The sequence below is a fragment of the Hippopotamus amphibius genome, chromosome 1 (assembly GCF_030028045.1).
Source record: "Hippopotamus amphibius kiboko isolate mHipAmp2 chromosome 1, mHipAmp2.hap2, whole genome shotgun sequence".
Lineage (NCBI taxonomy): Eukaryota > Metazoa > Chordata > Mammalia > Artiodactyla > Hippopotamidae > Hippopotamus > Hippopotamus amphibius.
Window position 1 is genome coordinate 182,127,209 of NC_080186.1, and position 27,818 is coordinate 182,155,026.

General features: G+C 42.8%; 1 protein-coding gene and 1 pseudogene across 4 annotated transcripts in view; both read left to right on the top strand.

The window, feature by feature from the left end:
• SEMA6A (semaphorin 6A) overlaps nucleotides 1–23,771 on the top strand; it is a 121,941-nt gene extending 98,170 nt beyond the window's left edge. For 3 of the 4 annotated variants that reach the window (XM_057736961.1, XM_057736968.1, XM_057736965.1), the window contains 2 exons: nucleotides 3,531–3,686; nucleotides 22,566–23,771. In XM_057736961.1, coding sequence (XP_057592944.1) covers nucleotides 3,531–3,686; nucleotides 22,566–23,764 — 1,355 coding nt within the window. In that variant the 3' untranslated portion in view covers nucleotides 23,765–23,771. The remainder of the gene's footprint in view (nucleotides 1–3,530; nucleotides 3,687–22,565) is intronic. The other variant, XM_057736970.1, reaches the window with a different exon arrangement.
• Nucleotides 23,772–25,258: 1,487 nt separating this feature from the next.
• Nucleotides 25,259–26,027, top strand: LOC130854248 (uncharacterized; annotated as a pseudogene).
• The last annotated feature ends 1,791 nt before the right edge of the window (nucleotides 26,028–27,818 follow it).

Genomic DNA, 27,818 nt, shown 5'->3' on the forward strand with positions numbered 1-27,818 from the left:
CTGGTCCAGAGACAGTACTTACAAAAACACAGGAGACTTTCTTTTCACAAACTACTGCATGAGATGCTTCTTTTAGAGCTAATAAACCTAGAAGAGATTTAACTCATTGATTTCCAGATATTAGTTTAGTGCCGACTATGTGCCAGACACTGGACTACGTGCTATATTTGAACCACCAAAGGAAAAACCACATTGCTGTTTTTATGAGCATGGATGTAGACTAGGAAGCCAACCGCAAAGTCCAAAGTGCACCCACTGTGTCTAGCTGTGTCCTTTGCATGTTCCCATAAAAAGTTCAGTGGCTGGGCTTCCTAGGTGGCGCAGTGGTTAAGAATCCGCCTGCCAATGCAGAGGTCACGGGTTCGATCCCAGCTCCAGGAAGATCCCACATGCCGCGGAGCAACTAAGCCCGTGTGCCCAAAAAAATAAAAAAATAAAAAAGTTCAGTGGCTGAGTACAGACTCAAAGAATGACCCGCAAAACCAGAACTGCCTAACTCTGAAAAAGGGATCATTCAATAAACCGTGAAAACTCTCTGTGTGGCAAAAGCTCTGTGCATCACCAGTTACATATACAAGAACCTCTTTTTAGTGAATTGGACCCTGATTATCTTCCTTCTCTCATTCTCCCTTATATTGATTTAGTGTCTCTTCTGTGTCTAACTGGCTACAATCACCGTTAACAGGGTAGAGTAGCTTGAAGGATCTCTAACCTCTGGAATTACAAAGACTTGTAGATATAGAGAAACGATATGATGCATAGTAAAGTTAACTTTTAAAATCTATTTCTTTGTATATTATAAGAATAATACATCATAAACTCCATTGATTAAAATATGGCTTTTCATATTGGATTAACAAGACAAAATTATAGGTTTCAAATTGTTGACATGTAATATCACATCCACAAATGACTGCCTATTTTGTAGCATTATTTTGGTAACAAAGTCTCTTAGGGGATGCGCAAAAACAATATAGCCTGGAGAATCAGATTCTAAGAAGGAATATAAGTGATTTTCTTTTAACAATTGGAGAGGTAATAATAATACACCTCTTTGATTTCAAGCTAAGGACAGCTGCTTAATGGTGCTTTTCCACGGTCGTCCTAAAATTCTTGAGAATCAAGCATTGCTTTCTCCGACTGTTTGCTTCACCCGTGACACACACTGCCTGTCCTCAAGCACAAGTTTAAAAGATCACAAACCTCATGCTGCTCTATTTTCTTTTCCATTTAAGTACATCAGATGCATGGTTTCTCTAGATTTACATGTAGACGATGGAGATGTGGTGGGTATTAGACTAACACTTAAGCAATAGGCAGGAGCTGATTTCTCACATTTGTGTGAAACATTTTCCTACCTAACTACCCTCTGGTCCACATTAACTTCCTCTCACAGCCATAGCTTTCCATTACCAATGAGTTTTCCATGTATTTGCAGCATATGGTCCAGGAAATCTTTCTACAAAGAATGTGTCCCTTAGGCATATATTTCCCCTAGATTACCATATTAAGAAATGTTCTCCCTAAACCATACTTATGGCATTACCATAAAATTGCCCCTTGAACACAGTTGAATTGAAAGTGTTCAAAATGCATATCAATTCAGGTAAAAGAAATTCTTGCTACTTGGAGGAGACGCTTCTTTTTTTCCTAATCCCCCGCCCCACGACTTCCTGCAAAGCTATTTCTAATTGTTTGCTGAGGCTGGGTGCTGAAGTCTCTCTTAGGTTGACCATATATTTCACGAGAGCATTGCCGAATTCAAGAGTAGAAAATAGAGGCTATATTTTAGACCTGAATATAAGTATTCAGGAAGTAAAAGAAACTCTGTATTTCCAATTCCAGGTTAATAATTTTCCGACCCTTGTTCTCTTATCAGTATTGGGAGATGAGATGTAAAGCCCAGAAATGTAAAAACAAGGATTCTAGACACAAGAATTCTTGAGTTTTAAATGAACATGATTTTAGCAGCTGGATATGAGCTAGACTATTTGCAACAAAGTGGATATTTGAAGCTATGTAGGAGCCAAACAAGCTCTACACAGAAAGGGGCCTCTTAAATGTTACCAAAGCTTTGTGGTAACATTTTAAGTGTGGAGCTTCCATGGAAATCCTATAGCTTAGATAAGCCACTTGGCTGGCTTGCTTTTCCCCCCGCTTTATTCACTCACTCTCTCTCTCTCTCACCCACACCCACACCCACACACACACACACACACACACACTGTAATTTACAATATTAAAGTCTCCTGGAAATCCAACTTCCAATAATAATTGTAAAAAAGAAGAATGCAGTGCATTCATTGTAATCTCTCTTTCTGGTGGCCAGTATATACTTATTTATCACATACGTGGTGATCACAGCCCGAGGCCAGAGCCACTCGTGAATCTGTCCTACTTTCTACCATAGCACCAATCACACATTCACAGTAGTCACCCTGATGTCTTTTTAAAAATTGTTCAAGAGGTTGCTATAGGTAAGATGGTTTAATAAGCCAGACCCTCTACTTGAAAATCACAGAGAGGTTATTTTTTATTTCCACCCGAGAGAACAGGTAGTGGGGCTTCTTTAAATCACTGTGACAGTTTAGATCAAAGCACCAGATACGATCTGCATTTAACCTTGTGGAATAATGGAAGGGAAGGCTTAGAAATGTATTCACAGGAAACGTCCAGTTTCTGTCATAACTCCCAACCTAGCCATTCTTCGGCTGGCATTATCCTATGGTAGGCTACCCTGGATCTCAAAAAGCTGTCCCTTTCCCTGCACTGTATCCGTCAGTGTGCCCTCAAAAACCACCTCTCACTAGTGGGAGTCATAAAACCGTGAAACTAACTTGGTTGGAATAAGACACAAAAGGCGCAGCCATGACAGCGTGGAGCAGCTGAGGCCTCTATTGCAGGGAGGAGGGTGGGAGCAGATCCCTTTAGAAAGCAGTCCATTCCCCCACAAAGAGGAACACCTGTGAGGCTGAGCTGCAGCTGAAGACTAGACACATCCTCCACGCGAAAGGCTCAGGGCAGCTGAGCTGTGTGTGACGGGGCCAAGGCTCCTCCACTATCATAACCCTGCCTCATCAGTCACAAACGGTGTGCCCAGAGTGGACACATTCTGCCTCCGTGCTGCTATGGGAATACCAAAGAAGGACTCTGATATTTCTTGAGCACCTACTACGTGCCAGGTACTGTTAGGTAGTTTCGGCATGATGTCACTTTATCCTCCCAACACTGGGAGGTAAGCGACATCATCTCCATTTTGTGCTCAAGAAAAACCAACCAAGGCCCAGAAAGGTTAAGTGATTCCCTCAGGCTCACCCAGCAAGCAGCAGAGACAAGATCTGGCCCTTCGTCCTCTAACTACAAGTTCAAGGGGTCTTCTGCTGAATCCTGCCCACCAGCCTTTTATTTCTAGGGCAGTCTCCTCTGAGTCTTTTACAGCCAGCTTGGGTGTCCCACCTCCTGGCCTCTGAGCAAAGGGAAGTGGATGTCTCCAGTGATGTTTTCGCTAACTGTATTTGTGATGAAAACAGGGCACTCCAGTTCCCTCCTGCCCAGCACCACCACGTCTGATTCAGCGGCTCAAGAGGGGTATGAGTCTAGGGGAGGAATGCTGGACTGGAAGGATTCACCTGACAGCACAGACTCTTTGGGGGCAGTGTCTTCCCATAATCACCAAGACAAGAAGGGTAAGGCCTTGGAAGCACCTCTTCCTTTTGGGCGAGAGGGAGGGAAAAGTGGGGAGGACTGTGTAACTGCTTCCAGCTGAATCGTAGCAACATATACGGCACGAACCTCCAACACACTGTGATTGAAAGCGTCTCAAAAAAGACTGCAACCCAATCCTCTGTGCTAGGCTTGATCTGAAATGATTCCCCAACCAAGGAGAAACCACACAAAACAAATAACACATCCTCTAAGCTTTCTCTACCCAAGAGAGGCGTGGCTTGGCCCAAAGCGGATGCTGGCTCCTGAGATCCCTTTCCACTCCTCTTAGCTCATTCAGTGATTTCTGGATCCTCTTTTCCCCCCATAATGGGATGGAATGCGGTGTGGGCTTTGGCAAGTACATGTAATCGAAGTAAAAGCCCGTTTAATCAGTGAATGGAAAAATAGCAGAGTGAAGTATTTTCTGGCTGGTAGCTTCCCTCGCTCCTGCGTGGTGCTGAATTTGAATAGAGCTGAGGTCCTGAGATGCACTTAATTGCCCTTAGAGGACAACAGCTAAAACAAAAATATGTTATTTAATCAAGCAGAATTGCTATGCATTTAAAATGGAAAGGAGGCTGCACTAAATGAAAGGGACTCTACTGTGAACTGTCCTAAATTCTCCCTGGCTTTCTTTGCTCAACTAGAGACAGGAAATGTCAACTCTTTTCTCGCCATTTGCTGCTTCTGGTAACACATCCTACTTTAGTTGCAGCTGCAACCAAAGAGGCCTTTACTTGTCCAAAAAACAGTTCTGTAAATCAGAGACTGAAAAGCTCAGTTATGTTGTGAGCTGTTTCCCCCCATTCAGCATTGTTTACTTCTATATGTTTTCAAGAGTTTCATCCAAGCGGGGGTTTGAGTCTCAAGGGCAGACCAGCCACAGTGACCCTTGGAACACAGCCTCTATCATGTCCTCCCCCAGGGTTTTCTGTATACATATTTCCATTTCTACTTTTAGAGAGTGTTTGCTAGGCAGACTCACACGCTACATTTTCATCCCTTTTCTTTTTTTTTTTTTTTTGGTTTTTTGGCGGCTCATCCCGAGAACGTCGTACATCCTGCTGCTACGTGCCAAGCCCAAACGGGAAGATGCAGCCCTTTTAACTTGTTCTTTAACATACCCCCTTAATCGAGTTTATTACTCTTCTATAACTTCTTATTGTTAACATGTCCTGCCCCCCACCCCCGATCTTCTTTTTAGTGGCTTTTGTCTCAGCAGCCTCTAAATTGGTGGTATCCCTGCTCTTAACCATCACAAGGAAGCACCAGGCTGATCTGTGATGAGGCAGAATTATCACAGCAGGCCACCAGCCCTCGCATGTGCCACTATTTGTTATGTGTGGCTCCCGACCGCAGATGTGTTAGTCTTGGCCGAGTTCTCACGAAGAGACAACACAGTAGAAATCACTTTGTGTTTGCCCACTGGAACTTTCTGAAAAACCAAATAGCCTTTCCAGTAAAGCATTAAATATGTCAACCAAATATCCAGCTGTTGGTTACAGTCATTTCCTCTTCACTTCACTGAGACGGATGGCGTGAATTTTCTCCCACCGTCAACTCTCCCGAGGGATGGAGGTTATCAAAGAGTCCAATTAACACTTTGACAGATCAGTGTGAAATTCGGTATTGTGAGTTCTCTTGGGTCTTCTTATGCATATTGACCAAGCTGGAAGCAGTCTACAAGCTGTCAAACAATGGTGGCAGAGGGGACTGCATGTGTGTTTAACATGATCACTGTTCTTGTGCTATTAACTCCTTGCCTTGCCCTGTCAAATTTGAGCTCGTTTCTGACAACCGATTACATATATATTTGATGGGGCAATGACAATGAGGTGTTATGCAGAAACTTTAAAAATAAAAAAGTGATGTAGCTTAATGTTCCTTTTGCCATGATTTTTTATGATTTTAATTTCCATTTTGCTCTGGAGCGTTTTTCTGTTTAACGTTCATGATTTATTTCGAACTTTCGTTTTGTCTTGCCAAGCACTGTGTGGTATGACTTGGTGGTGGCGTTAATCCGTTACTCCGTTGGAAAAGTCTTGTTTCTTTGCTGACTCGTGATTACGTCCTTTAACTTGACCCAATCTGTGATCCCCTCGCTTCTTTTCATTCCCTGACGTGGGTGCCTTAATGACGTCACATCCGTGTGTGCAGCATCTCCTGGGATGCACGTTTCATGGGTTTTCTGGGGCCTCTGGCGGGTGCTCTTTTCCCTGGGCCGACTGTCTCATGGGAATGTGACATTTGTGTGCCCCGGCTTTAGGAGCTAAATATACTCTGGAATTGTTTCTAAAATACCGCACATTTCCCCACTAAGCAGAAAATGTGTCTGCTGACCAGCTAGCTGAGGAGGAGTCAAGTGTCCCATGCCCTTTTCATTTTGGCTGCTGAGAAAAGACCAGTGAGCAAATGAGCCCAAAGCCCTGCTCTGCAGAAATGGTGAGCACCACTGGGCTGGTCCCACTCCTGGTCCCACCTCGTCCTCCAAACAGTTCTGCATTTCCAGAGTATGTTTGCTTGCCTTTTTTCTTTCTTTTCCTTGCTGTGTCTTTCGTCTTGATTTAATCCTGTGCGTCCCTCACATTCTGTCAAAGCACCGTTCCTCACCTTGCAATCTAACCCCCTTCTGCTACCATTGTTCTTAGCCTCCCCCTTTCAAAATAATAGACCTAAGCCCTCTGCCCCCCTGCGGTATGTTCCAAGGCTCTTTCCTTCTACACAGGGGGTAGCATTCCAGTGCTGTACGTATATACACGGTCACGCTAGCAAAGCGTGAGAAGAGACCTGCAAAGCACACAGAAGCACTATCACAGAAAATGAAGTAATTTTCTCTCTCAGTAACCGGCCTTGCCCCTTCATTACCCTACTGGCCTTGTCTAATGTCTCTTGTCCTTGCCGCTTTTCTTTAAAATTGCCCGATATCTTTCAAGCCCTAGATTCATTAGTAAAAACACAGCCAACGGCCCTGTTTTATCTCTGGCTCCCTAGATGTCTGGAGCCTCTAGAGCCAGCCCTTTAATCACCAAGTTGATAAATTAGAAGCAGCCCTGGCTACTTCTTTCTTGGTTTTGCCACATTTAAAAATATATATTATTTAGTCATCCTATAACTATTGAGGTGGTAGTGAGTAGTTACAAAGGGGCTCTAATTACATATGAATAAGAAAGAAAATCCCGCTTATTTTTAGATCTGGCTTGTCTCCCCTCACCCCGCTTCCCACAGCAGAAGAAATAAGAGCTTTCTTTTCTAGGTTAAGCAACACTGAGAATTAATAGCCACTCTTGTGCCTCTTGTTTCTGACCAAAAGTAACAATCCTCTAAAACCTGATTTCCAAGAAGACTGCAAGATAGGTGAGGAAATTAGCCAGGAACAGATCTGCCAAGAGAGCTGTGTAGCGTAAATGTCTACTGTCAGCGTGGACCACTGGCACAAGGACACAAGGATAAATCAGATTAGAAGAAAATCCCCTGCTTCAGAGTTTATTTTCTAGAGTTCTTGTGAGCTCTCAGAAAACTGATGAAATAGTCGATATATACAAAGATGTTCCCATTTGATTGGAAATGCCAGAGCTGTAGTATGCTTATATATTTTGGGAAATCTTTGAAACAAGATATTATCACATTATTATATTTAGTCAAGAAGATATGCTCATTACAGATGAGGAAAAAGATGTAGAAACAGAATTTAAATTAGAGATCAAATGAATAATTTAAACTAAAATGTACAGCACACGCTGAATATATTTTAATCAATGTACAAGCTATTTTGTGAGCAATTTTTAGTTTGGGAAATAATATTCCAATGAGATTCAGAAGGTCTATAAAGGATAATGAGTATACTGTCCACACTTCATAACAGTCCTGAATGGAACTGTATACATCACAGAGTGTATCAACAGTCATCTTTACAGTCAGTTATCTATTCCTCAGATGCATCACAGCCTCCAAGCAGGACACGTCACATCTTACATGAGATGCTTTAGATGGCTCAGAGGCACCGTGGCCTTCAAGAATACTGACTCTTGTGGTGGAAAGTTAACGCCCTTTTCATTTCTCTTTCCATCTTCTTTGTGATGTCAAGGCAAAAGTCTCAGTTTGGAGCTTTATCTTTAATGACTCCCGAAACTTGCTGCTATCCTTTTGAGAAGAAAGAACAGGCTTTACATTGGGGGCTTTGCCGTGCAGCTGGAGCTAGCTGGAAATAACACTGTTTTGCTTTCAGTTAATTTTATTTTTATGGTTATCTTCTGTGAAAAGTGACACTTTTTTCCATTTATGATGATATAAAGTTTCCACTCGAAACACATTTTAAAGGTAATTTTAATAAAATATTAAGTAACTATTAATGCAGGACGTAGAGGGATACAGAAATACTAAAAGTAAATGACATGGTAGGTGAGACTCATTGATTTCACTAGAATTATAGCATTGGTAGCTGATGACTAAACTGTGGGTAACTCTGGTCTGGAGCAATGAAGAGTCCAGTGAGGATTAAACTACCACCACAACTGTGCTCCTGGCATCTGGAAGAATGAGACTGAGTAACGGCCCTACCTTCTGTTGGCTGGGCTCTGAGCGCTGCAATTATATGATCTAGTGCTCTTCTGATTTCTCTTCCAACTACTGAGCTTTGTGATTAGGGATGAGAAGTTTGGTCAAGTAGGAATTGAGAGTAAAATGGATTTAGACTAAAAAGAAATTAGTCATTCTAGGCTTGTTAAGCATCTGGCGAGATGCTTCTCCAGACCGGCAGTGAGCATCCAAGTGTAGACTGCAGCAATTTCCCAAATTGTGGCTCAGGGAAAGTTTACCTCCAGCACTTCTGCTTCCCACCTACTGTTCCGAAATCTATAAGGACTCTTGTGCTTCAGCATGTTCCCCTGGCCCAGCAATAACCTACACTTGACCCTTCTTTCCCTCTTCCCTCTTTCAAACTTTACCAATTCTGAGCCCCAAACCCTCAGAGCCAGGCTTTCTTCACGAATAGGCTAAGAAATCCCATTTTAAGAGAGTGTATTTGGTAACAGAGCCTGGCCCAGTTGCTTCTGCATGTTAACAGTCTGCAATGCTTCAAATCTAATGGATGAAGGATTTTAAAGCATCTCAGTTCTCCCAGTGGGGAAAGTGATTTCTTGGCTCCTATCAAGTCATACGCAGGTGATCTTATGTAGAGAGAAAATTATTGCTGATGACGGTAATAAAGGGAGAAAAATAAGCTTCTCTTCTTTTCCTGAATCCTAAACCTGGACTGCATTTTCTCTGCCATTTCTTCAGTAACATTAACATAACAAAAATGTTTTCTGAGGTGTCTTCAAGCAAAATTTATTACTGGCTCCATAGCACAGGATTGGATGCCAATAGGAGTTAGAGGCTACACTAGAGATAGACATAGTTCCTGTCCAAGAAATATCAAACCGCCAGACACGTGAAGTGCGCAGAGACACAAAAATGCACCGAAAAGCCTTTACAGCCACTATTGTCTTTGTGAACAAGGCAAAACGGTGCACGGCAGACTTTAGGAAAAGATATTAGACAACTGGAGACAGCTTGGCTGAACACATCAAGGACACAGCACTTGGAAACAGCTTCTCAGCCCCTTTTAGTTGTCCCCTTCAGTACCAATATGATAGCAGTCATATATCACTGGACAAGGAGGATGAGAGAAGTGAGTACACTTGGCACAGGACTCATATTTAAAATTTTTGTGGAAATGCTGGCAAACTCAGGCTCTTTTTGAACATCCTGAGCTTTATTTCAAAAAAAAACTAACTCCATGGTAATCGGCATAGCTTTTGTTAGTAAAACCTATAGGATCACAGCCATTTTTTAATGTGATGGCAGAACAGGACAGTCTTAGAAGAGGACTCAGAGAAAGGGGCCGAGAGGGGTTCTGTTTGATGGAGAGGGGCCTGTTAGCGAGGGGACAGAGGGCTCCATCTTCCACCTAACAACTGACAACTAACTAAAGGAGGTAGGAGTGTGTGTGGTCAGGAACAGGGAACACCAAGAGATGGGGGATTGGCTGCTGTTGTTCCAACAACCCTTATGAATTAGGCTACACTGATTTCTGGTTTTGAGGGTTAGAGGAAAGGTATCCTTCAAAGTTCATATGAAATTTGGCATCTAAGTTGCCGTTGTTGCTGATGAAGAAAAATAAAACACAATTCTTGACATTTAGTCCATTAGTGTATTTTTAAATTTCTAAATTGTGCTAAACCTGATTCATAAAGGTTTAGTATCATTTTTATTACACTCTGTCAAACTATTTCAATTTCTAAAAGTTTAGAGTGAGTCTGAAGAATATTCATGGGAACCGTCAGAAGCCCATTATTTGGGGGTAGAGGAGTAGGGCTGCTACATAAAATACAGAGCACTCATTTAAATGTGAATTTCTGACAAACCGTGAATGATTTTTCAGTATAAGTATGCCCCACCCATTGCATGGGACTTACTTACACTAGAACATTATTCATCTGAAGTTGAAATTTAACCAGGAGTTCTGTATATTTATTTGCTACCCGGCAATCCTATTGAAGAGGTTGCTGGTAACTTCTTCAGTGAGTATATAAGATCTAATCTCTAGACTACATTTGCCCTTTAACTCTCAGAAAATCTAGAATAATCCATATAAGAGGAATTAAAGTAAAAATTTCATCCTGTGAAAAATATTATCATTACATTTAATTCCAAAGAAATATCACTAAAAGTTATATATGTGTTTGAACTCTGTTCGAGTAATTTAAAACATTACCACTGAAAGCAAGCTTTCAAATGCCACTTTTAAGTGAAGAAGGCTCAGGAATCTAACTGTTCCTAAACAAGGGCACGATTAAAACTACTGTTTCTTTCTAATGTAGTCTAACCTCAGGTTTTTATCAACTGTTATGTAAACTCTACGGGGTTGTTGTTTTTTTTTCTTCTTTAATTATATGGCTGCCTTCTTGTTTTCATTTCTCATTTCCATGACTTTGAAGGAGATGAACTGGAATCCAGGGAGTACTAGAAAATAATAGTTAATTTAATAGTTAATTTAATTTAATAGAAAAAGTAATAATGGCGACAATAACCCTAGTCTCAAAGAAAGGCAAAATGGCAACCTTCCTTCATTCCTTTCTTCATGCATTCAACAGAGGTTCAGCAAACATGCCCTATACATAAGCCTTCTGCTGAGTGCTGCGGTACACACTGATCTGATCCAACACAAGCCCTGCACTCAAGGAGCTTGCAGTTTAGCAGGGGGTACACACAGGTGACCTCCTGGCTAGCAGTGGGACACAGTGAAGTCTGAGAGTAAGAGAAGCATGTACAGGGCCAGAAAGGGAATTGAGATTGAAACGCTCGTCTGGAGCCTTAAAAGTCATGCTAAGGGGTTTTGGTTTTACCTGTAGGCAGTGAGAGATAGGAAGATGAGTGGGAGCGAAGGAAATACAGAGATCAAGAGATTGACAGATGATAGGTGCATAATAAATTTTTGATTATTCAGTCATACTAGGTTGTTAATTACACATACATGTTTGGGAAGTGGAATTTTGCATCAGTTTTGAATCTAAAGTATTTTTCTACATGTTACTGGCATTTTCTATAGATGCTGCTTGCCAAGCTAAGACCTCTATGCTAGGGTAAAGCCCCAAACAAGCTAAATCCTAGATTTGGCCTTCTATATCACTTTAGTTAAAACACTGGGGTGCAGGGCACATGGCAGACTTTTCATCCAGAACAGATTTTGAAATTGGTGGGGAGACAGAGAAAGAAATGGTAATGTCATCCAGGGTGCCACCATTTACTTTTACTAAATTAATATTTCTTTATCACCTGCCAGAAAATGAATCTATTTGTAGTCTCTGGCTTTTTCTTTGAGACATCAAGGAAAATGATGTATTGTGAGCAGGTCAGGTGCTGGGCTCTCTACTGGACGACAGGGAAGTTTCCCTGTGAGCGTGTGCAGGGGAGGACGCCCACATGGTCGGCTGTAATTGTTCTTTCAGCAGTGCAGGCAGAGATGCAGATTTGATCTAATTAATTTTGTATCCTCTTGACAACTTGCTGAATTTATCTAAGGTCTTGATGAGATTATTGTGGAAAGGGTAGAAGGAAAAAAAGTTAAATGTCAGCCATGTAGAAAGCTGTTTCATCTCCCTTCCTGCCTGAATCTGCACACCAATGTTTGAATTTTCTTTTCTAGAGATACTAATTAAACCTTTTTTCTTCACCTAACATCATTTTCTCAAAAAAATGAAGGACTTAAATTATGATTATACAGACTTTAATTTTTCTCTTTTAAAATCAGCAACTTAAACCTTGGGGTGTTAAAAAAAATCAAATCACCTTCTAAAAGTGCTACTTGCTTTAATCTGTAGCGGCTTTTACAAGCCACATCACCCTTGACATGAATTCATTTTGCCCCCACCCTTTTCCTTCAGTCTTTTTTTTTTTTTCCATTCTCTCATCTTTTGCACAAAAACACACACAAATGACAAAGTTTTCTGACAGCTTAATGGAACTTTCGAGGACTACAGGGACTAGGTTAGGCGTGACTGTATTAACTGAACATCTGGTGTAGTTAAAAATGTGCTCTTTAACTGGTTCAACTGCACTGTGTTCATCTAAAATTTTTGTCCTAACAATAATAATTGTGAAGAGTCATGTGTATTTTGGAGCATGTGTAATAATGCGAAAATAATATTAGTTTTGTCTCAAAATTTCCTGATAGCCTCATTTCTTGGAGTTTAAAAAAAAAATGCTTGTTACATATAAATTTTACTTTGCAGACCTCGCTGCTCCACAAACAAAGTAGTCTAGCAAAGGCAAAATAGTGGAAACCTGGAAATTTCTTGAGGACAGCCTCTCTTTTCTTGACCTTATACATGAGAATGGCCTCAAAAGCTGTAAGAGTTGCTCAGAATATATAATTCGTGCCAAGCCATAGAAAGAAAGAGGACGGAAGAGCTGTATCTACTCACTGGTCCCAGGGAGACACAGGCTGTGCAAGTAATAAATAGGTAAAGTCCTGCAAAGCACGTGGACTGAGCTGCAGGCCTGGGCAGACCCACAAGAACCACATCAGACGTTGGTCTCCCAGCACTTTAGTGGTAGAAAGGCCCTGAAGTCAACTAGTGAAATGCATCTGGATAAATTCACATACACTGGGTACAGAGTACACGGGCTCTTAATCGGTGTCAGAAAGCTAATTACAGGCGGTATGAAGGTTTGTCATCCTTAATTAGTATTTCTTAAGCTCTTGTAAGTCTAGAGCTGGGCACTATCTTTGTACAGAGATTCCTTTTTAATGGGATAATAGGAATTTGCCACTGCAATTATTTTTTAAATTTGTATTTTTTTAAAGATGCGCTCTTTTTCAAATATGTATCTGCAATTAGATTTCTTCGCTGAAGGCAAGGGCAGCCATTATGAACTGTATAAAAATAACGGAAGTTCCGTATAGTCACCACTGACAATGCTTTATTAGGAGGGAAAATGATGTCAAAAAATTTATAGAGCAGCAAACTGCGTTATGCCTAACCTTTTGGACATATTGGAGCTTGTTGCTTCCAGTCCTACAGCCTCTTGTTATTCATAAATAGTAGATAATACTGGACACACTCCTCTGACATTTGTTAAGGTAATAAATATACCCTAAGTGCTGATGGGTCTTGCACTCCATGATTTAAAAGCACACAGCAGAAATTTAATGTAACTGAAAATGTCTTATATAATTCTATGGATTTGCAGATTCAGTTCAACTCAGCAGATGTGTAAGCACAGAGCTCTGCTGAGTGCACTGTTGTGCCAGGCATTTTTATTGCTATAAAGCAGGACCTTGATTTGGGAAATGAAACATGAGCTCAGGTCCCTCTCTCCATCCAGAAAAGAAAGGAAAAGAATCTTCCTGTGTATCTTACTCTTTTGTCTGACCATGGAGAAGTAGGGGGAAAAAAAAAAGATCCCCTGAACCCTTATCAGATGTTGTTTGGTGGCTGTGCGTTGTTTGAGTGGAGATGATTTCAAGGTAACATGAGATGCAAGCTTTAAAGGAGGCTGCTTTACTCAACAGTGAGTTGCTACCAAGCTTCTGCTCCTTCTGTCCTTGGGACCCAGTCTTGACTGGGCTCTCTAGTACCATCCACTACCTGATGGCCCCTGGGACAGAGATGGAACGTATCAGAAATTCCCCCATCTTTACGCTGGGGCAAATAAAGAGACCATGGGCATTTTTCCAGCAGCTTTTGGCTCTAGAAAATTGGGTTGATTCTGTTACAGAAGTAGTGGCACAACATTTTAGGCCACAGGTCAAGCTTTTGTCAGGTACCAAAGGAAGGTGTTAGGGATGTGTCTGTCTCTCCGGTAAAATCACATCAATTTTGTATTCTTTGTCAGAATATGACAACTACAAGAAAATGTCATACACAAGACCCGCTATAGATTCATACTTTAGTGAACATCAAGGAAAATTGCATTTATTTATTTTTTTACAAATAATCTTGAAAGTCTGGCTATACACTTTCTCATTATTGTCTGGGGTTGGACTTTAAAGTGAAATACCTTGATGTTGTTTTCTGGAATATCATTCATATCATTTAGAGCAGTGCCTCTCAAGCTTTCGTGAACATACATATCACCTGGAGGCCTTGTTAAAACATAAGTTTTTGAGCCAATCTCCAGAGATTCTGATTCAGAAGGTCCCAGTAGGACCCAAGGCTTTGTATCTCTAGGAAGTTCATGGTGATGCTGATGCTGAGTAACACTGATTTAGGACACTTCCCAAGTTACATGGGCTACCTTATTTAAGGTCACGTTCCAAGAGTTTGTTGTAGTTTTAAATCCTTATTTCTCCACTCTTGGCTAACACACTTGAGCCCAACCAAAGTGTTGTATCAAAATAGGCTATCTGGGACCGTGCAGAAGGCAGGTAACTGGTTAGGAATTCTAGAAACACTCCCCTGACATTAATTGAGCATCAACATATGTCCTGCACAATGCCAGACGCTTTACACGCATTCATTTATTTAATCTGTTTAATCCTTCCAACAACACTCATCTCATAGCCAACACTACTGGGGCTTAGAAAGACTGGGTGACTTACCCAAGACCATGCAGCTAGTTAGTTATAGATCCAAGACTTAAACCCAGGTCTTGATAATTTCAAGATTTAAATATCTTAACCAGTAACACACAGCCTCATCTATAACCCAGATCCCAAGAACTATACGTCCAGCAAGTTTTAAGTTTTAGGAGTATTCAAACAAACCTGTTTTCTTGTATTTGTTTTATCTTTGCTTTGCAGAGGAAAAAATAAAAAGCACTGCCAGTAATACAAAAGATCACCCAAATTTCACAATTTTATAAGGAGATCCACTTCCTTATTTTGTGGCTTTGATGTCTCAACACCAAAGGAGGAAGATGGGACCAGGAAGTTGGAAAATAGAAATGCTTTGTCTGGTTTCAAAAACTATTTAGGTGTTGGGTTTCTAGTCTTATTAGAAAGAAAACCTCAAAAAGAAGGAAAATAAACCACGCAAATTCTGCTAAAACTCTGCCCATGTGAAATAGTCATTACCTTCATAAAGACAGTGACAGCCCTAACACAAGGAACCACAGAGCAACACTCCAGAGCATGGCTTTGAAAAATTACCTTATCATGACCCCCAGTCTAGACCTCAATCTCTGCTCTGGGTGCAGCGCTCCCACTGGCAGTGCCGAATCTAAATGAGTGGAGCAGAGGAGGAACAGCGAACCCAGCACTCCCACTGGCACAGAGGGGAAAATGAAGTTTTATGCTCACTCTCCCTTTTCTTCCTGTGATGTCATCCCAACAACAAGTTAAAATGCATCGGTTTCAAAGGTGATAGAACTGGAAGTGGATTCATCCGCGGACGACCACAGTCAGCATTTATTTCAATATGTGAGTTTTAAAATAGCTTCTAAACTGAGGATGTTAAACAGCCAGGAAGCTGCCTCTACTTTGGCATGGTCAGTCATTAACTTGATACATCTTGAAGACCATGACCCCTCCCAGTACCTAATCTTCAGCCTGCCAGGAAAAAAAAAACTGAAAATAAAAGAAAAAGGAAAGTTTGAGTTATAAACTCTGAGCCCATTTCCATGGCTGCTGGCAGTTCAGTTTATTCCTGAGCCATCTGGTTCCCATTATGCCCTAAGACAAGGAGAAGGCTGCTTCCTGCCGAGATAACCACAGAGAGCTCCCACTGCACTGTCCCTGTGGTCCTCTCCATGGGCTGGGGTGTGGCTTTGAGGATAAATTGTCTCCAGTTAGGGTTTTTCCCCTATTTGTGTTTTCCTCTCTTTAACAGGGATTCCAGCGGGCCCTCCGTGGTTAGCGGCCGTAATGCTTGGCCTGTGACTCCATTCACTCATACTGCCTTGCAGGATTGTGAGGCTGGCATTGTGTTGCAATAAGATTTTCAAACAAGAAAAACTGGGTTGTTAGATTCCATTCACCCAAGTTGTTATGAGGATTTCAAGGACATTACAAGCTTGTCTTACTATAAAGCAGAATCAAGAGTCTATTTTTAGGGGATCCCACTCTCAGGCTTTTCTTGGTATTTTGCCATTCTTAGCTCTCAGACCCAACACGAACCCCGCTCTGGCTCGATGGTGGAGGAAATGTCCATCCTCCTTTTTGCCTTTGCATATTTCTCTAAAGAACACAGAGAGGCTTTGTTGTCTTTGTGGTCACCGGGTCCGCTTTACACAGATGCCTATTAATCACTTCACTATGGAGACAGACACATCCATCATATCACAGCAGCTCTGAAACAGGCAGTTCAGTGAACAGGGGTGAGAGGGGAAAGTGTGACTTAACCATTTCAAGGTACTGGCTGCCTAAGGTCTCACATACTTAGCAAGGTAACTGGGATAGGGACGGACAGGGCTCTTCCTTGGGGACTTGGTTTAAATAGGCACAATAGATTTCATGTATTTTTCTGTCTGTTTGGCTTCATTTTTTAATAGGACAGATAACATCTCCCAGCTGTGTCTGTATGATGCAAGGGATAAGTATAGTTGAAGACAGAGTCTTAATTTTAATAACAGTAATAATAAATTCAAGTAGACTGGCTGTGCTTTTGATCCAAAGGTACTAACTCTTTGAAACCTGTAGTTTTTCAATAATGGATTCAATGTGGAACAAAGTAAGCTGAAAGTCAGCTTTCTCAGGCAAGAAGACCCTTGAAATGACAGGTAAATTAACCAAAAACTTTCCTTCCAAAACTGACATGTCTTATAAATGTCTTTTTCAGACTTTCAAGGTTTTTCACAGCCTGCTTCCAAATGGTGTTTCGCTCTCACTGCTGTTTTCCCCTGCAAGTACTCATTCATTCATGCATTCATTTACTATTTATTTAACAGCTATTTACTAAGCAACTTTATGCCTGAGGATTCAGCAGGAAATCTCTCCTTCCTGGAGCTGTCTGGAGCAGTTCAGGTGTAAAACACAAACAGAGAGCAAGTCTCATAAAAGTGATGACTTTAGGATAGAGAAGTGCAGAGCTCTGGGAACACTTATAGAAGGAAGACCTCACCTGGCCTGAGGGAGTTGGAGAAGGCTTCCTCATGTAAGCTGAGACCTAAAGGAGAAGGTCAGAGGGATGGGAGGTGAGCAGGGATATTCCAGGCAGAGGGAACAGCCTGTGTGAAAGCCCAGAAGCAAGTGAGAATGCGGCAGAGAGGCTAGTGCCTAGAACTTAGAGACTAGAAAGGAGTCGGATCATTAGCCATTACTGAACACAGCTTTCACTTTCCTCCCTTCCATGCCTTGGTTCTTGCTGCTCTCTCCACTTGAGCTGACATCCTATGCACCCTTAAGACTTAGCTCGAATGTCACTTCTTACAAAAAGGCCTGCCCATCCATATTAGTAGCAGCGATGCATCTCATGATGCTTCTGCACTTTGTATGTAGTTCATGTGTGCACGCCTGCCTTCTCCCCTGCTGGATCACAGGGTCTGTGCCTTCTTCACCTTTGTCTCCCCAAAACCCAGCACGGTACTTTCATCCATGCTCAGTAAATGTTTGCTGAAGGCAGCCGCAAGATGCTTGCAGCCAAAACTTTGTTGGCCCAGGAAAGTGACACTCAAGGCACCAAGAACATCACAATCCAGCCCTGAGATAGGAGAGCATCTTTTCTGAGGTATGTTGTCCCAGAGCCTGGCTCTGGGCTCCCTGTACAGACTAGAGGCAGCAGTAGAGAACTCAGGAGCTACTACCAAAAACCATTATTTAAATAAAGAATTTGATGTTTGAAATTTCAAAGTGCACTGACACAGTCACCCTAGGAAAAATCAGAACTGTGTTGGGTTTCCTCTTATTTTGCAGTTTATAATTGTTCTTATTTTGAATCACATATTGTAAGGTTTGGAGGGTGGGGTCGTTTGTAACCTTTTCATTGCTTCAGCCTCTAAAGAGCTTCAGACTGGCCCTCTGACACCTCCTTCCAGCAGCATCTGAAAACTCAGGAAAAAAAAAAGTGGAGATTCTATTCTTTCTCAGTTCTGCCAATTTAAGGCATGATTTCAGAGGAATCTCTAAGCCATTCTGTGTCCTGCTTCCTGCAATAGGAAGGTGGTAAGAATAATCATTTAGGACCTCATGACTAGTGAGAAATAGCTGAGGTTAATGAATCAATGCAAAGGGTTTTTCAGACACTGTTTTCATTACTAATGCCCCATTTTCCACTGGTGACAGCAGAAGGCCAGGGGTTGGCAGAGGAAGGCATTTCAACATCCCAGAGTGGAGCCAACATCCCCCCTCTAGAGTACGGGAACCTGGGGAGCAAGTGTACCACCCTACACTTCCCCAGGGTTTCAGTGCAGCACCTGAAGCAGCCATGTTCCTCCAGCTCTAACCCTACCGCCCTTCGTAAAGATACGCTTGTTCCGAATTAGTCAAATCCACTGGAACGCTCAGTTGTCAACAAATAACCCACTTACCCTCACCTTCTCTTTTGGAATTATCCCAGAACAAATGTCTTTTCCTTTTTAAAACAGTTTATCCTGGTATTATTCTGAATACATCCTGAGCACCTTTATAGATTTCTTTGGTCAATGGATGTCAGTATGGTTATGTTCTGCATGATTGGAGATATGTTTCTGTGATTTCAGAAGCACGGTTACAGTCACTCCAAAGATGACCACCAAGTTTAGAAGTCCATTTAAAAATGTCTCTGTGATGTGGTGCAAACCCATTTATTTAATAATCACTTATTAAGTGCCCAACTAAGAGCCCTGGGGATGGTTAGAATTAAAATTGCATATAAAATATGGTCCCTGCCCTCAAGGAGTTGATTGCAGGATTATTACTCCACTAGGAGTCTAGCTGTAATCACTCTGTTTTCCTCAACATCTCCCACTGTTGTTGTTTTACTTATTTCAAAATTCAGGAACTACAGGCAGTCCTGAAACAGAGGTACATGTTCCCGGATGTTGCCTCATCAAGCTTTGGCAACCCTTTGGCAACATTTGGACAGCTGAAGGTTTGGGGCTGGGAAGAACACGTCCATCCCTCCTCTGGGAGACCTAGAGCAAATGGAATCTAATGGCAAAGCTATGACTGTGACTGTTAACTCTTAAGCCCGCGGTGAGCTGCTAACCCACCATTTCTCTTTTGTGGCTTCCTCTGACCTTTAGATTTGTCCAGCAAAGTACAGCACTTAAGCTTTTAATCATTATTTCAACTGATTCTTGTAACTATGCAGTAAGGCATTAAAATTAAGTGTGTTAACCCCACATTCCAGATGAAAAAAAACTGAGGCCCAGAGATGTTAAGTCACTTACCCAAAGGTCACCCAGCACTAAGTGGGAGCTTAAAATTGCAGGCCTTTGGAGATGTCTAGTACTGCACTACCCCTGGCCTCACTGACAAGGTTGGCGTGTTCAATCCCTCACAGTGACCATGGGCACAGAGTTGATGTAATCATTTCCATGGATGCTGCTTTGCCCTTTTTCATGATATACGTAGAAAGCTTTAAGTTTGGATGACATTTTCCAAAAATAACTTTTTACATCTTATCTTCCTGACTTTGCTTTCAACTTAATCTCTGACCTGTATCTAACTTTGGACATGGGGTTTCTGAATTTGCACAGGCAGATGAAGGAAGCCACCTGCTTCATGGTAGATATCTCAAAGCAGAAAGGTTTTTTTTTTTTTTGGCACACGGGCTTAGTTGCTCCGCGGCATATGGGATCTTCCTAGAGCAGGGATCGAACCCGTGACCTCTACATTGGCAGGCGGATTCTTAACCACTGCGCCACCTAGGAAGCCCAGCAGAAAGGTTTTTAAGGACACTATTTACATAACAAAATGAGCCAGAGAAAGCTGTCTGAGACATTATTTTTCTCAAAGGTCAGACCCTGCTTGATTTGTTAACAACCAAAAACCTGAACTCAAGTATCATTCACTAAAAAAGAGTTTTACCCAGTGAAAGAGCAAGCAGGGTCCATGAGTCTAAGATAGTTAAGGACCTTCTGACATGAAAGAAGCTATTTGGAAGCTAAAAGTAAAGTTAAGAAGCAATGGATAAACTTTAAAATTCGGAGGTTTTCCCAATTAAACAATAAATGAAACAAATAGGTTACTCTAGCTTTATTCTTCCTATGGTCCTCTTAAGTTGAGATGGTAATTCAAATTGTTAAATGTCAAAGTCAATTGTAGATAACTACCTATCCCAAGTATGAATTTATTGAGGAGGTGCAGCCCCCATAAATACAGCTGGCTGGAAGGGATCCAGGAAGCCATGAAAAAATTTATCTAGTAGCCCGCATCAGTGACATCACCAAGTCAATAAGCAAAATTAAACCTATTTTATTCACAGGTGCATATTTTTTGTGCCATTATATGTAGATGGCTAAAAATGTTCAGTAGAACCCCACGTAAAACCAAAATTGAAGGAAAATTAGTTGCTATTTTAGCATTACAACAAAGAAATGCAAATTTAAGGAAGAAATTCTCATCGGCACAGTTCCTTGGTGAGTAGGTATTAAAACATATTTGGAAGCAAGGCATCCCACTGTTTGGGGAGCTCCACAACATAAAAAGGTGTGAGTTATAGCTGAATTTCTTGCTGGTTTTTTGCTTCTCGGTTTCTACTCCTTAAAAGTTCACGGAGATAAATCTTGAAATATTTGACAAGTGTCACATTTGGAAATTATTCAGTGTCTTACCATCTCTTCCCCGGGGTGAACTGCCTCCCCTGCCCTTCACTACCAAGGGCATTTGTTTAATCACAGCATCTCTGTTTCTCAAGAGAGATTGGCTGCTTCTATTTATCCCCCCACCTGAAGTCACAATCCTTTGTCACAGGACAGTCATTTGCACAGCAGCCAACTGTGATGTCACAATTGGGGAGAGGAGGAGAGTTCACAAAGAAAAGAGAAAGACAACGATTTCTTCAGGATAAGGTTTCTGAGTTTTAAAACCACTGCTTTACCCATCAAAATATTTTAGCAGAAAGGCCCTTGACAAAGCTGCATTTCTTCAAGGTCTCAGCTGTGACACACAAAGTATTTCAACAGAAGTGTGAGGGTTGTGGGTTGTGGGTTTGGGAACGGGTAGAGATTTTTATTTCATTTCATTCTAATTCTGTGCCACTTGATATCTGCCAGTAAAACACATGAAACATATTCCAGAAAGCGTTGATTTAGTTGATGAAAAATGTGTCTCCTGAGACCAGAGAAGGTACATTTTCTGTCTTACTATCATTTCCATAATAGGAACAATGTTTACATTTCCTCAGCCCATGCAGAGCCTCTAATGTATTCATGTTCTTTCACTCTCCAGAGGCAGGAATTGAGGTATTTGAGATTTTATTTTTTTTAGCTACTGCATCAAGCACTTAAGATCTGACAATTGTGATGTATATTCTCACTTGGTATTAAAAAATAAAAGCTTCAGTGTTTGCATTTGATTAGAGTCTCTCAGCTTGGTAGCTGATTAAGCAGGAACAGGGAAAGCCACTTTCTTCAGAAACAGTATCTTGGTTAATGTAGCGTAAGATTATGGACGGGTAGAGTTACATAATTTTTATTAAAATTTAAGAGATTAGCTCTGCTGAAGAATCTCACCATGATAGCAAACTCTAGCCTTAATAATGAGACCTGACACTTCTCAAACCCACTACAGGACCCCAAATGGTCTCTTTTTTCTAAATATTCTTTCAGCTCAAGTAAGAGAAGAGCTTCATTCAAATATTCAACATATTTACCTGAAATTGAGTGTGCACGGGCTTTTTTGTTTCTTTGGGGAGGTGATGCAAAATCAGCATAAACATTTGTAATCTGTGAGCTTTAACTATTCTTTCACTATAAACAATACACACTGTCTTTCCCCCAGTTGCTTGAAATGCTAATCTAGCTTTTCTCCAGATAGAGGCCATGCTGCCCACAAGGAAGTCATCAGCAAAGTCCCTGGAAGCCTGGAGTGGTGTGTGACTTGTTCATTTAACATGCATAAAATTGTTGCCTCCTCCCCCAGCCTCAAAATATCTCGCAGTATTATGATTGGGAAGACTGAAAAGAGATGAGAGGGAAAGAAGGATAAATTCTGGAAAGGAAAAACTGCCATGTTCCACGGAGTGAAGCAAAGTAGAAAGAGCCCATACTTGAAAAGTGGGAAAAGCACTTTTTCCAAAACACAAAGAAGGCAACAATTGAAGTTTATTTACATACTTGGGGGGTGGGGCGGGGAGGATTAATTAGTTAATGTTTGGCAAACGACGCCTTGAAGACAAATTCTGCAGAGGTGCTATTGTCACTTATTACTGTTATTAATTAACAGGATGAATGCCAAACAAAAATAAGCTTCGCCGTCTGCTTTCACTTCTTAACACCATATGCGATGTCTTTTGCAGGAGTGATTCGGGAGAGCTACCTCAAAGGCCACGACCAGCTCGTTCCTGTCACCCTCCTGGCCATCGCGGTCATTCTGGCTTTTGTCATGGGGGCCGTCTTCTCCGGCATCATCGTCTATTGTGTCTGCGATCACCGGCGCAAAGACGGGTCCTCCGTGCAGCGCAAGGAGAAGGAACTCACGCACTCGCGCCGCGGCTCCATGAGCAGCGTCACCAAGCTCAGCGGCCTCTTTGGGGACACCCAGTCCAAAGACCCAAAGCCGGAGGCCATCCTCACGCCACTCATGCACAACGGCAAGCTCACCACCCCCAGCAACACCGCCAAGATGCTCATCAAGGCTGACCAGCACCACCTGGACCTGGCCGCCCTGCCCACCCCAGAGTCCACCCCGACGCTGCAGCAGAAGCGCAAGCCCAGCCGCGGCAGCCGCGAGTGGGAAAGGAACCAGAACCTCATCAACGCCTGCACCAAGGACATGCCCCCCATGGGCTCCCCCGTGATCCCCACGGACCTGCCCCTGCGGGCCTCCCCTAGCCACATCCCCAGCGTGGTGGTGCTGCCCATCACGCAGCAGGGCTACCAGCATGAGTACGTGGACCAGCCCAAAATGAGCGAAGTGGCCCAGATGGCGCTGGAGGACCAGGCGGCCACCCTGGAGTATAAGACCATCAAGGAACATCTCAGCAGCAAGAGTCCCAACCATGGGGTGAACCTGGTGGAGAACCTGGACAGCCTGCCCCCCAAAGTCCCCCAGCGGGAGGCCTCCCTGGGCCCTCCCGGCGCCTCCCTGTCTCAGAACGGCCTGAGCAAGCGGCTGGAGATGCACCACTCCTCCTCCTACGGGCTTGACTATAAGAGGAGCTACCCCACGAACTCGCTCACGAGAAGCCACCAGGGCACCACGCTCAAAAGAAACAATACTAACTCCTCCAATTCCTCCCACCTCTCCAGGAACCAGAGCTTTGGCCGGGGAGACAACCCGCCCCCCGCCCCGCAGAGGGTGGACTCCATCCAGGTGCACAGCTCGCAGCCCTCGGGCCAAGCCGTGACTGTTTCGAGGCAGCCCAGCCTCAACGCCTACAACTCACTGACCAGGGCAGGGCTGAAGCGCACGCCCTCGCTAAAGCCGGACGTGCCCCCCAAACCTTCCTTTGCCCCCCTTTCCACATCCATGAAGCCCAACGATGCGTGTACATAATCCCAGGGGGAGGGGTCAGGTGTCGAACCAGCAGGAAAGGCGAGGCGCCCGCTCAGCTCGGCAAGGTTCTCGACTGCTGAGTACCCACCCGACCAAGACGGCCGCCGCAGCGCCCCGGACGCTGGGTCCTCCCCCGGGACGCGAGGGGGACTCTCGAAAATTGGGCCACGTGGTTTGGTGAAGGTTCACGACGCGGGACTCACCTCCATTCTCTTCCTTCACGCTCCTCCCACACCCCGCAACAGGTCGGACTCACGAAAGACTTCATTCAGCATCACGAACACGAGCCAAAAGCACATACCCACCCACGCACGCCCACGTGTGCGCCTGCGCGCCCGCGTGCGCACAGGTGCACATCTCTCTCTCTCTCTCACACACACACACACACACATACACACACACACACACGTGAACAGCGACTGCAACATTGTGTCCATGACTGCACCGGGCGCTGCCCAACTGGGCTAGCGTTCCAACCTGCAAAACACAAATACATTTTTAAAAATCATGAAAATTAAAAAGACAAAAAAATAAAGAATTCATTGATAATTCTAACTCAGACTTTAACAATGGCATAAGTTTACTATGCGCAGATACTGTGAAATGCCCACCAGTGTTACAGCTTTCTGTTCTAGCAGATGAATGCCATGTTGGGCATCTATGTCATAGATTTCTGCTCCTCTCTTTTAATGAAATAACGTGACCGTTAACGCAAGTAACTTTATTTATTGTTTACCCTTTTTTTCCTTAAGAAAAGGACTCTTCCACATACCATCCTCTGAACAGCTCTTCAGAAAGCCCCTTGACAGTTAAACTATTTAACGTGAAATCCATTAACTGGAATAATTGAGTTTCTTTATTTTTACAATAAATTCACTGAGTAAATAAGTTGGAGCTGGAATTCTGAGCTTTGTGTTTGGACTGTCTGATATCTAGCTAAAGGAAAAACTTCAGAGGGCAATATTTATTTAAATCTTCCGGTTTAATTTGCTGGTCCGGTCCCTGGCCTATAACATGCAAAAGAGTAATTAGTGTAAAAGTCCTTCCAGATCCTAACTTCTACAGCAACCGGGAGAGGAACTTTTAGAATGGAACATCGTGTCCCATTGCTGCCAACATGGCTTTGTCAGTGGTTCCTACTTTCTGTGAAGGCACCAGCTTGTGATGCGCCATCTTATTTCACCTTGCATGTGAGACGGCAAACAAAATCCACCAACGGTGTGGACTAATTAACATGCTGGCTGCTACCTTGCATAAATTAATGGTTTGATCACACAGGTTTTTCGTGGGGTTACATCTGTGAATAGCCTGTTTTCCACATGTAAATTTGTGCCTTACACCCTGAGTTGTGTACACGTGTAAACTGTCATTATGGTAAACTTTTTCCCCCTTTTGAAATAAATGCAGATATTTATTTAACACTCCCTCCCCCCACCCCCGCTCCAGCCCTCTGGAAGATTAGCATCCAGCAGATGGAAGAAGAATGCGGTGGTGATGGTTATAATCCTGCAGCCTGGGAACGCTGGGTGGCACCACACCCGCCAATTCACACTTCCTTCTAGTCGTGCCAACTCCAACCACCCTTTGGCCATGCTGCCAAGTGTGGGCCCCAGTGTTGTGGGTAGCAAATCCCCTTTCTCCCTCCAGAGCTCTCTGCTTCCCTTGTAGTCTCAGACCATTTCAATATGATGATATCCTCATTAGCCAGCAGAAAAGGGACTAATATCCCAGTCCTCATTTCTGCTGTGTCCACTGCCTGGAGAACACGCTGCATGAGGTTGGGCAGGCTCCTGGGGGGAGTCTCCAAGCCATGTGCTCAGCACACACGTGCAACGCACACAAAGAAGTGACATGGAAATAGATGCAGGCAGGCTGGTCCCTGCTGTGATTAATGAGTAACTCCAAGTACAAGGCCAACCACAATGGATGCTGCAAAACATTGACTGAGGCAAAAGGTTTTTGATTTTTTTTTTTATTTCTTTATCCTTTCTTGGTTATTGTTTGCAGGGGGAGGGGTGGAGTGTGTGTTTTTCCCCTTGGTTTTCCTTAGCTCAAGCACACACAAGGGACTTTTGTTTACTCTGTCATGAACAAAAAGAACTGTCAACATACTGTAAACCCGTGAGCGTTGTTGTTGGTTGTTACTGTTTTTTTTAAACAGCTAAACAGTATATTTGTTGGTCTCTTTGTCTCTTTTTCATTTCCAGTTTGATCTTCTGGGTTTAGTTTTGTCTTTAAAAACAAAACTTTCTTAAAAAGATAAATGGGGATAATTTTGAACTGGCTAATGAAAAGTGGTGCCTCTAATCAGGGTGAGACCTCGGTGTATAACAAAGGCACAGCCTTTTATTCCAAACACCCCTTGCAGTTTTGCTGTCGTTTGCGATAGGTGTTTGCTGTTTTTGTGTTGTTACGTTTTTGTTTTGTTTGTTTTTTTCGTGGAATCAATGTTCACACTCCGTGAACTCTGTACCCTGAAACCATGAAACTTTGTGACAAATGGAGATACTGTCTTTTTCCTTCTATTTTCTTTAGAAACGTGGAACTTATGAAGGTGATGGGTATATGTCACCCTGCTACCTTCTTCCCCAAGCTTCGCTCCCAGGAGTAGTGAGGTTCAGCTCCCGCTGTCTTGTCCCCATGTGTGGGCATCAATGCCTCAGCTGTGTTACGGAGACCCGTGTCAAAACTTCCACCCCAGTCCCTGCATCCCACAACCCATCACTTGCGGTGTTAACCCTAAAATGTCCACAGGTATTGAGCTGGTCTTCTGCATTTAAGTATTTCCCCTTTTTCTTTTGTTCCCCACAGCGTGTGGGGGGAGGGTCCATAAACCTGAGTGTGCCTTTGCTTTCCACCCTTGCTAGATACTGGTAGATGCAACCAACTCAGATTTATATTTGTTGTAAAGTTGTAAAAATATTGTGATGTCACCAGTTTTCCTTCCACCTCCACATCCCCTAACATCTGATTCATGATTTAATGTACGTTGTAAAAAAAGAAAAGAAAAAAGGGGAAAAAAGACAAAAAGGCAAGGAAAAGGCTCTTTATTACTTAAAAGTAATAAAACAAGACTGTTCTACATTCTCTTTTGTGTCTTGAATGCTTTTATTTATCTCATAATTTCTCCCTCCCCCACCCCCACCCCTTTATGGCTAGGATGCGCCTCTTTTCTTCCATCTCTATGTGGCTTCCAAAGCATAAATCATAAATCACAACATATTTAGACCCAAATGTTCACAATACCCACACCCTGCTCCCCAAATTATTGATGCGTTCTCTCTGCCTGCACCCAGCCTGGAGCAGGATCAGAGCAGAAGCCACTGGTAATTAAAAGGCAGAGCACGCGTTGACTCCCTCGATTCATTTTATACGTTTTCTTTTTATGGGCTTGTTCATCATCAAACATTTATGGTGGGCTTGATAGTTTAAGAGATCAAGGCTAGGATCTTAGTATGTAAGGTCCACTAAAAATAGATCCTTGCGCAGATGTGACTTCAGCCTTTTTACATATTAATAAGGTGGAGGGTGCTGGATTTCACCCCTTGTTAGCGTCTATCTCTTGAAACCCAGAAGACACGGTCGGAGGTATATTGCAATGCAGCACTTGATTTTTATTTTGCAGGGTAGCATTTTGAAATGCCTAGATCAGGTTCTTTTTCCCTCTGGAATATTTATAAAACAGTTATTTAAACAAGCCTTCCGCTGTAGTATTTTCCTTTTGACCTTCTGAAATAACTTTTTTCAAGTATTTTGGATTAGTTTGAGTGAGGGAAGCTACGGTTGGACCTCAATTTACACCTACAGCGGTCTAGTCACCTTTTGATAACTCATTTCCAATTGTGTTACTTGAATCCCACCCGTCGGGCCAGGCGCTGTCAGGCACAAAGTTGACGAGAATATAGTTGCTGCCTCCTCATTTATAAGGAGAGGTAGACACTGCCTCCTTCATTGCCGTTGGGAGACAGGAACAAAGTGCTGAGGAAGAGGCCCAGAGGTTTGGGGCTCGAGGCTACATATGAGCTGGTTCTTATAGAATCAGTTCTCTGCACAG